The sequence below is a fragment of the Rhipicephalus sanguineus genome, chromosome 1 (genome assembly GCF_013339695.2).
Source record: "Rhipicephalus sanguineus isolate Rsan-2018 chromosome 1, BIME_Rsan_1.4, whole genome shotgun sequence".
NCBI classification, from domain to species: domain Eukaryota; kingdom Metazoa; phylum Arthropoda; class Arachnida; order Ixodida; family Ixodidae; genus Rhipicephalus; species Rhipicephalus sanguineus.
The window spans coordinates 296,029,081-296,043,754 of NC_051176.1; the positions used below are offsets into that span (position 1 = coordinate 296,029,081).

Here is a 14,674-nt window from a genome sequence, read left to right on the forward strand (position 1 = left end):
CAACAAAGGACAGCGCTTCTAAAATTTTCTGGCCTTCATCTATCGCGTGCAAAGCACTTCTTGAGTTACTTTAGCCGCAGTACTTTGTTGTCGTGCAGGAAAGCGTAGTACGATTAGGAAGGGGTTACTAGCGGTCATGCGTCACATCTGGTTCATTAATTACGCACGTGCACACGCACCGTATTTACGAGTACAAGTATGATTGTTGACGTCTAAAAAGTTTATTGGCAATCATTCAAAGCTGTTGGATATGTCGCTGCGACCCTGGGAAACGCTAAATCAAAACGTATGCCAACATCCTTTTGTCGCATACTAATTTTCCATGTTTTCTGGTGATACGAATTTCTGATGATACGAATATTTTTGGTAACCCCGCGAGATTCGTATCACCGAGGTTTTACTGTAGTCTAAAGCATTCTTTTCGTGAGGCACCCCATGTAGTCACAATGTGTTGAAATGTAACCGTGAAACAAAAGCTATATTTCAGAATCAGTGTCCAGAATTTAGTCATTGTGGAGATTGGTATCAACATGTTGGAACCCTGGCACCAAATCTCCTACAGAATCCTACCTTTTTCACTGAACCGGCCCTTGCGGGACTAAATTGCGCGACTGCGGCCCACTGACTGAGGCGAGTTCGGGACCCCTGGTATAGAGCATTCCAAACACATCCACCATGACACTTGTTACACATTTGTGACCACACCCAAAATCTGGCATTAAGAGGACACATCTCGGTGTTGGAATTTTGTGTTCAGACACTTAAAAGAAAAAGGCTTATCTGGCAACAGCAAACCATGTGCTGCTATGCTGAATATCATATAGTACCCTAGTTTTAGTCATGTTCACTATATGATGCAGTAAACCAAACAGTTGCAAGATTTAGAGTGGAGAATTTGGCTGAAAGTACGAAACTGGCAGCATCTGCAACATGCGTGGAGGAAGAGGCACATTTATAATACACACAACTGTGTACGTGGCATCTGAAAGGGTTAAAGTGATGCATGGTATACATCATTACAGGGCCTATCAAAGAAGACCAGTGAACAGTGCTAAGGCAGTTTTCTTCCATCCTAAATGAACTACAAGTACTGCATGAATTTGTATTTACCTTGGAAATCAAGTGGATTCATTATACAAGTCAAACACCAATATTCTCTACACAGGCATGCAGCTTCTGCACTACACGGATAAGTGACTACAGCATTTGCATGAAACCTGTAGTTTTAGCCAAGCAGTATTAACAACTATGAGGTGTAGTGTGCTACTAATAAGATGATCTTCACAAGGATCTGATCAACAGCAACCCAAGCTGAAGCAGAGGGTTAAAAAAAAACACAAGGACACATGGAAATAAAAGTGCTATTTTTAATATTACCATGCTCCTTTGAACATAAGTACAATAACGCCTGCATACATAGTACAAGAGTCTAGTTGATGAGGAAGACGACATTATGATGGTGTCAGTGCAGGAAATGAAAGATTTTTCAAGCATGCACCTGAAATAAGAGCACTGCAAAGTGATCGTTTTGCATATATGAGATCCCAAATTCTATTTCCAAGACACTGTTTTTCGCATGTAATGATTTCCTCAGCCAGTTCTGAACCATTACAAAGGCTGTTGTGGCCAGCTACAGCAACAATTCAACCACCAAATAGCTCGCATGACTTGTCTAACAAATGCAGACATCCCCATCTCCAAGCTAAAAATGTAGGTGGAATAGACGCAAGCACACCATCAGGCAACAACATTACGCAGAAGCACTGTGCAAGATATACAAATAAATAAGCCCTTTTAAAAAGAGGGCAGTTTGTTCTGAAAAGAAGAAAAAGAAGAGCAAGGGGAGAGGGTTTTAAGGGAAAGACAGACGAGTGCAACGTTTTTTGGGGACGCTGGTGAAAGTGCCAAAAAAGGCTCCCTTCTGCATGCGATTAAGAACATAATTCAAAACAGTGATAAAAAAAAACTAATCCAAAATGAAGTGTAAAGGTAGAAAATATAAACAGCAGGCTCTTAGTATATATCGCGAACTCCAAAATAAATACACAACTTTAAAATGACACATTCACAAGAACAAAACTACAGCGTCAATATCTTGTGGCACACCATTGCATGTTGCTACAAACCCTTAGCCTGACGACACAGTTGCACTGATATGTCCCCTGTAATAAGAAATTGTGCGGACAGGGCCAATCAATAAGACTGGGAGGCGAGAACCGAAAAGCAAAACCGGGCTAGAAAGCAAGTAGCACCTAGAGATCCATTCTGTGTCCATCGTTTCACCCAGCCAGAACCTATGCTCAAATACCGTCCAAGCACACTGGGCAGGAAGCAGGAGGTGCTTATTCTGGCCGCCCTTCTGCGCAGCAAGGTGATGTCTCCTGTTCTCCAGTGGCCAAACTAGCCACAACACACACAATCTCGCAATGTGCGCATAAGTGTGTGCAGGCATTTGCAAAGAACTGGGCTGTTTGTTTTGGCTGCAGAAACTGTCCCAAACAAGTTTGCTTATGTACAGTGTTGCTAGATTAAAATCTGAAATAACATAGTCCAGAAAACCAATGGCTCCAGACCCAGACACATTGCAATTAGAAAGACTAGGTATACAATTCCATATAATTTTACAGTGACCTGGAATATACATTGTTTTCATGCTACAGTTAACAGTATTTAACGAAAGAAAGCTTCACTTATGAGTGTGCTCAAGAGCTAAACACAATTTTACTTTCAATTGATGGGCACTGCAATCTTAAGCTTTTAGATGATCAATTTCTCAGTTCCATGCACAGTGGTGTAAAAATTAACACAGTCATGAAACACCGAACACATCTGCCCAAAACCACTTTCATGCATAAAAATTACAATACTCTGAATGTCATTGTTAGATAGAAAATTGCAGCATTATCAGCCCAAGATTGCAGTATTCAAATGCTTCCTTTACTCAATTGAGATAGTTCATAACTTGTGCAAACTCTCTGCACATTGCATGAACTGTTCCATGACCCATAATGCTATAAAGGTCCCCAAAATGAGTTTGTAATGTGTTACCTGAATTAGCATATATAGTGCCACGAATATACGATGGCATAAAAACCTACGTTGTGGTGCTCAACAAAAGACCATTATTGGGCAATTTAAGCCTCTTGGCTAATGATTAATGTGAAAGATGATAAGAGCTATGGCAAAAAAGGCATGTGATACAAAGACATCTTAATTTACAATAACTGTAATGTTGAAGGTTCAACACCATGAAGTTCAACTATAAAGTTGAACTTGCTAAAAACAAACACTAATTTAACAAATGTGTAACTTCACCAATTAAAATTAAAAAGAAATCTTAACACTATTGACGACCACATATATTTTAATGCAATTAAGTAAAATAATTGTTTATTGTAATTTTCATTTAACAAAGTCTTTCTGAATTGCAGACCCGAGTCAGGTTCCATGCTTAGAGCAAATGAGGGGATTGAGACCTTCTCGCTAGCATGCATCTTTCCATGCAGAAATATCATACATATTCAACTCAATCAGAAATTTTTCCATATATGAACATGCCTAATAGGTATGTATGGTTAATGCCAGTTACCAAACATCATTTGGATCTTGCAATATGCTTAATACTTGTAAATATGACGAGACTTCCAGTGTAAATTCAGTAATGTCAATACAAATTGTAAACCTTTAGAACACCTAACTTATCTAAAAAGAATTGCAGGCAACTCAATTAGAGAATTAAGATTGCATAGAGACAATGTAGCATTATTTTTTGTCTTTTTGTAATATTTGCTGTCACCTCATGAAAATTCAACTAGAGGATTAAAGTACACTAAAGAATCAATAATTTCGTGCCACACTTTTGGTTATTCACACAAATTGTACCTGCTTTACCTTGGTTATGCAGTGCAATGTGGCTAGCTAAGGCCTCTACTCAAAATAAGTTTAATTCAGTCAGAAATTAGAGCAATCATCATACCCCATTACAGAAAGTGGGTGGAAGAGGCCCAAGAAGGCAATGTCTTAAAAATATCCATAGCACAAACAATTTTAAGGGCACAATCCACAAAGAACATGCACAGCATGTTTTCATACAGAGGCATGACGTCTGTCTAATATTGCTGAAGTAGTAATGGCGTCACATGGTGTACTGCTGATCACGATTAAGCCCTATCGGGATCAAATTTCTCAACTGTGATTGGCTCCCTTCTGCAGATTGTGTAAAGCAGCCAATCATGATCAAGAAATTCGATCCGCATTATGCCTGACTGTGATCAAAAACTGACCATCTGACACTGGTGTAAGTGCCCATGCTGCTATCACTCATTACTAAAGCAGGCATCTATACTCGCAGACAACTTTTCTTGGCGTTGAAGCGAAGGCTAGAGAGCCACAATGCACGTATCCTACCGCTAATGAATATAGTCCCACAATTGCGTCCGTATTTTCTGCGTGAGATATATAAAATGCTCCTTCATTTTCTACATGCAGCTTTTTGTGACGGAACGCAGCGCACACAAGCGAGATATCTGCATTTCTTTTACTTTACACATTGTCACTATGCGTTTTTGCGTGCGTGAGAAAGTCGCGCCTTTTACCCGTACCTTAGACGCTAAGCAGCGTTTGCGTCGAAGTGCAACGCTAGCCATCACACTCCACGGCGTTACGAGACGCGCGCCAAACCGGACTACTTCGCGTAGCAGTACATGTGCAGACGCTCCGCCCCCGTAGCTTTCCCTTCAGTGCCAAGAAAAGTTGTCGGCGAGTATAGATAGAAACAAGTTTCACAGGCGTCAAGGTAACAATGTGTGAACAAAGATAAAATAATCACACTCATGTTACAGCCATGTTCAATAATGTTAGGCCAAAGTTCCAGTACACATTTGCCAAAGAGTCTAACAAGTATTTATACGAGATGGAAGCACTGAGGAAAAGCCAGCTTTAAAAAGGAGCACAGGTCCCAGCATGCATTTCCTGTCAGGTGTGACTCTGCAATTGTCACATGACACTGCTCAACACTTTTTTTTTATTTTTGTCATTTCCCCCAGCACACTGCCCTCGAAATGTCTGTGAGGCCCTCTTTTGGTCCTCACATGTTCCTGCCCAGCAACAATGCTGGACATAGGCTTTGCAGTGGTTACTACAAACCTTCATAGGAGGCTTGTCATATATGACCTGATGTCATGCAGTATAGACCTCTTATGCAAGGGTCACTAATAGGCCTTAAATGGTTCATATGAAGTGTGAGTAATCACATAAATAGGCAACGCATAATCAGGGCTTCACTGTCTTCACATTTATTTATGAGCTTTCTGTAATAGTCGATCATTATGTACCCACTGCACTTATCTAAATTATGTTTAGAGGCCTTTTGAAAAAAAAAACATACAAACACTGCACATAAAAGGAATGCAGTGCATCTGGGCCAGTGATAATCACTTGATTCTCTGTGCTTGCTTCAGAACATGGTTGGCAATAGCCCCTGTATAAACAAGGAATGATTTTTTTTGCATATTTCTCAATAGTAACCTGGCTTATCATGTTGGATTAAAAAATCCTTTCCAAAATAAAGTTCCAAATTCAGAACCTGTTCATGCCTCAAGCAGCTGCAGCCAAAACAAACAGCCTCAATGCATGCGGGCTGGGCACAGTAGCCACTCCTCAAGAAGAAAAGCACGAAGGCCAGTTCAATAAAGCGCAGGGCCAATCACGACTCACAACGCCCATGTCTTGCTGGCAAAACGTCAAGAGTGCGCAGTGGCAAAGGAGCTTGGCTGGTGCCCCGTATAAAGGTGGTGCCACCCACCAAAAGGTGACACACTGAGCAATTATCACAGTGGCCGTCGACTTATATGCAGGTCCCTGGATGGGACGAGGGCTTCCAGCAGTCCGATTTGCCATCCTCTTTGATGGTGTCACTCTTGCAGAGGGTCCCTAATGAGACCAAGGCACTGGCAATGGCCAGGCCTGACTGGCCTGTGGCTGTGTGCTCCTGACCCCCCGTTGGCATGCGCACAATTAGCGTCAGCACAGCTGCCTTGCCACTGGCACAGGGCTCAAGTGCCACAGGTGTTGGGTGTCCCTGCAAAAGAGAGTGCCACTTCTAGAGCAACCACACTTAAAAGTAATTTCTAGGGGTGTGTGAATATTTGAAACTTTGAATATTCTATTCAAATAGTTCTGTATTTGACTTCATTCACAAGCCACTTTTACTATTCAAAATATTCAAACACCATAAAACTTCATAAGAAGTATTGAAATCAGCACACGGAATTACATCATCATCATCATCAGCTTGACAATGCCCGCTGCACGGCATAGGCCTCTTCCATGTTTCGCCAATTAACCCGTTCCTGTACTTACTGCAGCCACGCTATTACCGCAAGCTTCTTAATTTCATCTATCCACCTAGGTTTCTGCCTCCACCTCATGTGCTTGCCTTCTCTTGGAATCCAGTCTGTTACTCTAAATCACCACTGGTTATCTTGCCTTCTCGCTACATGCCCTGCCCATGCCCATTTCCTGATTTTCACTAAGATGTCTTTAACATGCGTTTGTTCCCTGACCCACTCTGCTTGCTCTCTTCTTGTCCCTTTAGATTACACCGGTCATTTTTCTTTCTGTGGCTCGCTGTGTTGTCTTCGATTTAAATTGAACCCTTTTTGTAATATTCCAGGTTTCTTCTTCGTAGGTAAGTACCGATAAGATGTAGCTGTTACATATACCTTTCTCTTGAGGGATAATGGTAAACTACCACAAAGAATTAAATACCTGTGCTAAATTTCATTAAATTTGATGCAAAAATTGACTAATAAGCTTCTCTTGCCTCATGCATCCCTCCCTATTGCGCTTTTGCGAACGTTGAATCATCATTCAAGTGCAGTGGCCAGAGCATGGCACAGTGTACGTGGCCGAGCACATTATTGCAACATAGTGCCGAAATTATACTGAACAAAACCACCAAAACAAATGGAGAGACATTGCAAAATTAAGACAGGATGCCTAAAAATAAGGAAACCCAGCATTATTCTGGGTTATCCTAAGGTGAAGCACCCGTAATGAACACTGCGCCCACTAGTTGTCATTGCTCCTCCCAATTCAGATAGCATGCTTAAAAGATTAAATTATGACAAGCTAAAACAAACTAGCATCAGTGTGTCTAGCGAGTGGCTGTTTTCGTTGCCTGGAGAAATGGTGCCATGCACAACAGTGTCGCTGCTTCCCAAACATACCAAGCAGCTATCCCATCCTTCATGCCAACTTTAAATAACAGCATATATGGTACTGTCAAGCAATAGTCTTGTACCCTGCTTAAATTTCCTGTATATTATTTGCTTAACAACAAACTTACTTTTTCACGTCTTATGGGGGGAAATTTTTATTTTTTATTTTTTGCAAAAGTCAGCAGTCGCACTATTCGTATTCGAAAATTTTATATTCGCACACCTCTAATAATTTCATTCATAACAGAGTCCTGTAGGAATCAATGTTTTGTAGGAAATATCAAAAACTAAGAAAAACAGACGGTCAGACTAAACTCGGGAATGTACGTCTCAATGATATGTAAACTTTGTGCCACAGCTAAATATGCTTCTCCATGATATTTCGCAAGTAACCATGTGCAGGGGTGCAACAGCTGAAATAGGATATGGGGTGATTCGACGAGAGATCGAACATGCCTGTCCGGTCGATATTTTTGTTTTGCCTGGGTTTTTTATATGTTATGTGGACACATTCAAAGTGCACGGAACCGAAAATTTTATTTCCAAGAAGCGCTCCCAGCGTGCCAAAAAAATATTTGAAGGGGGCGGCGCGGGCCTCCTGTTTTTGCTCGCTGCAATGTTTTCGGATTTCACGGCTGAATTTAACGCAAACTATAAATGATGTGTCGAAAATATTTTTTTGCTGGTTTTAATACACATTACTGTGAATTACATCCATGCTTTTTTTATGCCGTCCACAAAAAGAAGAAAATGTGAAAAAATGGCAAACACGGCTGAAATAAAAAGAGGGTCCTAAGTTTGAGGCACTTGGCGCCTTTGCTATTTCAAACAGAAACTTGAAAACAATGTCCACTGTAGAAAAGAGCCTTTGCAACATTTAAACGGAAGATCATTTTCCTACGGGCAGCGCAAAAAAAAAGAAAAGAATTGTTAAAGAAGTGAGTCTTTTCAAAAAAGTACATTTTCAAAAAATAAAATAAAAAAAACTCCGGCATCAATTTTGACAATTTTTTATCGAAGAGTGCTTATGTCAGTGAACACACGGTTTTAATATCATATGTCCTCATTTGCTTTGTTTACGAGATATAACTGGCCAAAATGACCCTTGCTGTGTGTGCTCACTTCAGTGCGACTGATGGTTATTAGCAGCTTGCATTGTGCGTAAATCTCAGTTTTAATTATTCTGCTGCAGCAAAATCTTGCTCTGGTGGCTTTTCATCAAAAAAAATGTGTTCTCAGATTTAGTTGTGTCTAGCGTGTGCAAAAGTGGGCTGCTGCCGCCCTCTAAAGGGCTAACGCGTACACAGTTTGCAGCCTACAACCTCGCCTACAGGCATCAGAGGAAAGGTGGGCGCGCCTGTTCCAAGATATCAATCGCTTCTTCTTCCTGAAGAAATGCCTGGTCTACCTCATCGCGGTTAGATGTAGACAGTTTTTCCTTGAGGAGCGTAAAGCAATTCAAGCAGACTTCGCAGGTGTCGCGAAGATCCTCAGCCCATGACAGCAGCTATTGGAGGTAGGCAACAACAAAAAGAGCAAAGAAAAAAAATTTGCACAACGAAAATGTTTTCCTCAGCAATCTTCTTTTTGTGAATGCGTTATTAATCGGCACAGAATAATCAGACGTAGCCATGGGCCGCGCGCATCGCGTGTAATAACAGCTAGACCTAGAGCAAGTCGAAACGTTTATACTGAACGGCGCCGCACAAATTATCTCACATCTGCGCAGATGTCATGAATGTCTTTCCAGAACTGCTCACGGTTTAACATTTTATGACTAAGGGTGTCTAACTACTTTGGGCTGTAATAATCAATTTGTAGGCCACACTCATTGTCAAAACTAAGGGTGTCCATCTGCATGGCGCCACCAATGACCTCTGCTGTCCTCGACGTGGGAAAGCACTTTAGTAAAGTGGCAACAAAACATCATCAATTGAGCAGCTTCGGCCACTCATGGCTTAATCATGCCGCACCGCACGTTTTCTGGCTGTTGAAACGCTGAGGTAAAGGTCGAGATGATACAGGAAGACGTTATCTCCGATGCCGAAAACATGTGATAGCGGGAAGTGAAATAAACGGCTCGGAAATGATTGAGCTAACCTTTTACAAATGTTGTTTAGGCAAAGTGTGCGTCAAATGGTGAAGATGGTTAGAGCGTACAATGCACGTAATGGAAGGGAAGCAAGCAGGCAGTGAGAAAACAACTGCTTAACAGCGCGCCTGCTGATTGTGGCATTTAGTTGCAGATTAAGTTGGCCTTCGCTGCATACAGATGCTTTATTCCGTGTGCAAGGAGATTTTTGACAAAGTGACCTAAACCATGTGTTCGCGGTGTCTCGCGTGCTTCTGATTAGCGAATACTGGCGGGGTAAGTTGAGGTTGTAAGCTGCAAACTGCGTACGCGTTAGGCCTTTAGAGAGCGGCAGCAGCCCACCCCCGCACACACTACACACAATTAAAGTTTGAGAATAATAATAATAATATCTGGGGTTTAACGTCCCAAAACCACGATATGATTATGAGAGACGCCGTAGTGGAGGGCTCCGGAAATTTCGACCACCTGGGGTTCTTTAACGTGCACCTAAAGCTAAGTACACGGGCCTCAAACATTAAAGTTTGAGAATACATTTTTCTTGACGACAAGACACCAGAGCAAAGTTTTACTGCAGGAAAATAATTAAAACTAGATTTACGTGCAATGCAAGCTGATGACAACTATCAATCGCACTGAAGTGATGTGAGCACACACAGCAAGGGTAATTTTGGTCTGTTAAATCTCGTGAACAAAGCAAATGAGGACATACATATTAACACGGTGTTTTCACTGACATAAGCGCTCTCCGATAAAAAAATGTCGTCAAAATTGAGGCCCGAGTTCTTTTTTTATTTTTTTAAAATGTACTTTTGTGAAAAAACCTCGCTTCTGTAACTATTTTCTTCTTATTTTGCACTGCCTGTAGGAAAACGATCTTCCGCATAAATGTTGCAAAGGCTCCTTGAAATACTTGACACTGTTTTGAAGTTTCTGTATGAAATAGAAGAGGCGCCAAGGCGCATCAAACTTAGCAAACTTTGCTGATTTGGACCAGGTTTGCCATTTTTTTTTTTCACTTTTTTTTCCCTTTTGAGGACGGCATAAAAAAGCATGGATGTAATTCACAGTAACGCGTATTAAAACCAACAAAAAAAATTTTCGACACATCATTTATAGTTCGCGTTAAATTCGGCCGTGAAATCCGAAAACATTGCAGTGAATAAATACAGAAGGTCCGCGCCGCCACCTTCAAATATTTTTTTTTGCACGCTGGGAGCGTTTCTTGGAAAAAAAAATTTTCGGTTCCGTGCACTTTGAATGTGCCCACATAACATATAAAAAACCCAGCAAAACAAAAATATCGACCGGACAGGCATGTTCGATCTCTCGTGGAATCACCCTTTAGAGGGCGGCAGCAGCCCACTTTCGCACACGCTAGAATCAAATAAAATCTGAGAACACATTTTTCTTGACGAAAAGTCACCAGAGCAAGGTTTTGTTGCAGCAGAATAATTAAAACTGAGATTTACGCCTAATGCAAGCTGATAACAACCATCAGTCGCACTGAAGTGAGCACACACAGCAAGGGTCATTTCGGCCAGTTATATCTTGTAAACAAAGCAAATGAGGACATATGATATTAACCCTTTGCGGTCCGTTGTCGGGCAGCGCCCGACAACTCAACACGGTCGTAGCAGTCCGCTGTCGGGCCCCGCCCGACAAGGGTGTTCGTGGTTTAAATTTCGCTGTCTTTTCACTGCGAGTCGCGCGCATTTTTTGTATACATGAAGTGCCATCTCTTGAGGAATAAGTGATCTTTGTTTGTTGAGGTTTTACTTTTTTTACACTAGGGTGCAGCACTATGTTCAGCACGGGGCCTAGAGCGTACCCACTCGCGCGCGCGGTTCGCTGAGAAAGATGGCCGCGTTTTCACCGCGTGTGTTTTACGGTGGTGCTTTTAGCGAAAGCGAGGATGACATTAGGGAGGAAGCGAATTACGTGCCTCCACCAGACAGTGATGAGAGTCATTCGACAGAAGTGAGTGACAAAGACGACGACAGCGGCGGTGGAAACCTGCAGTAATAACCCTGGCCTGCACGCAGGGGAATGCTTTGAGCGGTATCATACGTTCCCCAAATATCGCTACAAGAGTTGCCAGCAGAATGCAGGAGCAAAAATAAATATCCTGTGCGTTTCTTTTCCACAGTTTGTGTTTTTATTCGCGGCGCCAGAAAGTGGCGAAATAGTTTCGGACCGCTAGAGCCGGAAAGTGAGTAAAGGTTTTGGACCGCAAAGGGTTAAAACCGTGTGTTCACTGACATAAGCGCTCTTCGATAAAAAATTGTCGTCAAAATTGAGACCGGAGTTTTTTTATTTTATTTTTGAAAATGTACTTTTTTGAAAAAACTCGCTTATTTAACTATTTTTTTCTTTTTTTACGCTGCCTGTAGGAAAATGATCTTCCGTATATAATGTTGCAAAGGCTCTTTTCTATATTTGCCATTGTTTTAAAGTTTCTGTTTGTAATAGAAAAGGCGCCTCAAACTTAGGACCCTTTTTTGATTTCGGCCGTGTTTGCCATTTTTTTACATTTTCTTATTTTTGAGGACGGCATACAAAAAAGCATGGATGTAATTCACAGTAATGCGTATTAAAACCAGCAAAAAAATTTTCGACACATCATTTATAGTTCGCGCTGAATTCGACCGTGAAATCCGAAAACATTGCAGTGAGCAAAAACAGGAGGCCCGCGCCGCCACCTTCAAGTATTTTTTTGCCACGCTGGGAGCGTTTCTTGGAAATAAAATTTTCAGTTCCGTGCACTTTGAATGTGCCCACATAACATATAAAACACCCAGGCAAAACAAAAATTGCGACCAGACAGGCATGTTCGATCTCTCGTGGAATCACCCTATGGAGCAATTTTTGGAGCAGCAAATTGCTGCTTTTGGAGCACAAAAATCCAAAGTTGGAGCAGGTTACGAAAAAAAACCTGATTTTTTTTAGCACGAAATTGGAGCAGTATAACAAAGAAGAGTTACTTTTAGAAAACAAAACAAAATACGTATAAATCATTCAACATCAGCTAACTTGTGCACAGTATATGTGAACACTGCTATTTCAATAAAAGCAGTGTGTTGAGCCACCCCACAGTGCAAACAATGACTTTTGCAGGGCCTATCAAAAAATTCGACAGGCACTGCAAATGCTAATGTAGACCTGCGAACCTGGCAACCTCGAAATTCAGCAGATTCGTAAAGCAGGAGCAAGTGGGGGTGGCGAAAAAAGAAAACTGGCGTACATTTTTGTCTATTGTTTCTCAAGGCCGCAGAAACGCCATACACAGCAGCTCCAAATGATTGCCAATAAGTTTTTACACGTCAGTGATCATACTAGTACTCGTAATTACACAGCGCGTGCATGAATGAGTAATTAAGGAACAAAATGTGCTGTGTCTCTGACAGCTAGTACTAATAGCCCCTTCTAAATATCAGTACTATTTTCCGCAAGACACCAGTGTACTGCGGCAAAAGTGGCTTAAAAAGTGTTCTGCACACAATAAAACAAGCATCAGGAAATTTGAGAACCACCGTCCTTTTTTATTGCGATAGCAATTATGTGGACACTCTCGACAGGTTTTTGCCGTCATGTTTCGTATAAAGTCCAAAGTGATAACATCCCCCCCCGCGCAAAGTATGTTCTACCGCGGGTAAAAGTGCGCGAGTGCGGGCGACGAACGCAGCTCAAGCAGAGATCAAACGAGCCAGCCCATCTCCATCGCTTGGAGGGCGCATGCGCTAACACCACTCTGCTCGGGAGGCCTGCTGTCGAAGCAGAGAGGAAACACACCCCGCCCGTCTTGAACGAGCATGAAAAGACAGGAGGGGGGGGGGGTTGCTCGAGCAGCAACTTTTGAACTTCGATCCTAAGGGCGCGGTCGCGATCGCTGGCGTGCACGCTATCTCGGCAGTCATCAGCAGGCGACTTCTAAGTTCTGCGCTCTAAATGCGAAGATACTGTGCAGAAAGAGCATCTTTCTCTGGAGCGGCCGTATTCTCTTACACCAACGTTTTGTAGAGTTGCGCGAGATCGGATACAAAAGAGTTTGCTGCCAGCCTCACTTTGTATAACATTACAATTTGTTGCTATCGCATTTACTGCTTCGTCCTCACGGTGAAACTGTGACTTTTCTTTTCTTTTCGCGTGAGGATTAGGGTTAGGGTCTGCATGTCTGTATTGGATGATGATGCTCACAGTGCAGATGACCAACGCGGCTTCCATTTCTCGCTAAAATTTGAGCAACTGAGAAAATTTTGAAGCTGGTCGGGAATTCTGGCGCAATGTCAACAAACTTCACGGTGTTGGCTCAGCTTGGCGCAAAAATAAGGAATTGTATCAAATTGGCGCAATTGGTGCAGCTGTTGCACCCCTGCATATGTCGCATAATACACACATTAGATCTCTGTGCTGCATTTTGTAGCCTGCTGCCCAATGCATATATCACTTACCTTCAGCGGAACAAAAATGGTCTTAAAATAATTTGTGGCTATAGTATTTCGCACCATTATGATTGTGAGCACGAAAATCTAAAGAACTACAAGCTGCTTAAACACCTTCAGTTCTTGGTAGTTCATAAAATCTTTGAACAAATATCAAAAGCTCCAGTGAGAATTCATTATTTTCATACCACCTTTTGTTGTTCAGATACATGTAATATGAAATTTGCCTTCCATTGAAAAGATTCAGATGAGAAAGCGTCAACTGGGAAGCTTACAAAAAACATATAGAACTCATACGAATAAGCTAAAAAAATTGCAAAGGATAAAGTTTTGTCATCTACACTGCTGAAAATACTCAGCACTAAGATCAGAAAATTCTAGAAATAATGAATCTAACACCTGATAACTCAATAACCTTCAATACACTCAATACAAAATTCATCCGGCACTGTCCTCCGGGCTAATGCACCTGCTACATTAAATATACATTTGCAAATCATCTTTCTTGTTCCTCAAATATGCACTTACAAACAGCAAAACATGAAGAATATGTCCCAATGGCACCACTGATTGCAGACGCTTTTTGCATCACCAAACTAACTGACAAGTTACCAAACATTTCTTCCTTGGATGTGACAACAGCAAGTTTGTCAAATGACTAAACATGTTAGTGATGCTATTAGGTTGGTTGGTTTATGGGGTCTAACGTCCCAAAGCGACTCGGGCTATGAGAGATGCACACCGTAATGGAGGGCTACGGACAATTTCGACCACCTGGGGTTCTTTAATGTGCAATGCCAGTGCACATTACACGGGCCTCTAACATTTTGCCTTCATTGAAATGCGATTTCTGGAGGTGGGATTGAACTCACATCTTTCTAGGTCAGCAGCCGAGTGCCATAACCACAGAGCCACCACGG

At 41.8% G+C, this 14,674-nt stretch overlaps 1 protein-coding gene across 1 annotated transcript in view; it reads right to left on the bottom strand.

Annotated features, from left to right (window-relative positions):
* Positions 1-1,353: 1,353 nt before the first annotated feature.
* LOC119379308 (attractin-like protein 1) overlaps positions 1,354-14,674 on the bottom strand; it is a 94,070-nt gene continuing 80,749 nt past the window's right edge. The window contains exon 24 of the mRNA XM_037648582.2: positions 1,354-6,079. Coding sequence (XP_037504510.1) covers positions 5,846-6,079 — 234 coding nt within the window. The 3' untranslated portion in view covers positions 1,354-5,845. The remainder of the gene's footprint in view (positions 6,080-14,674) is intronic.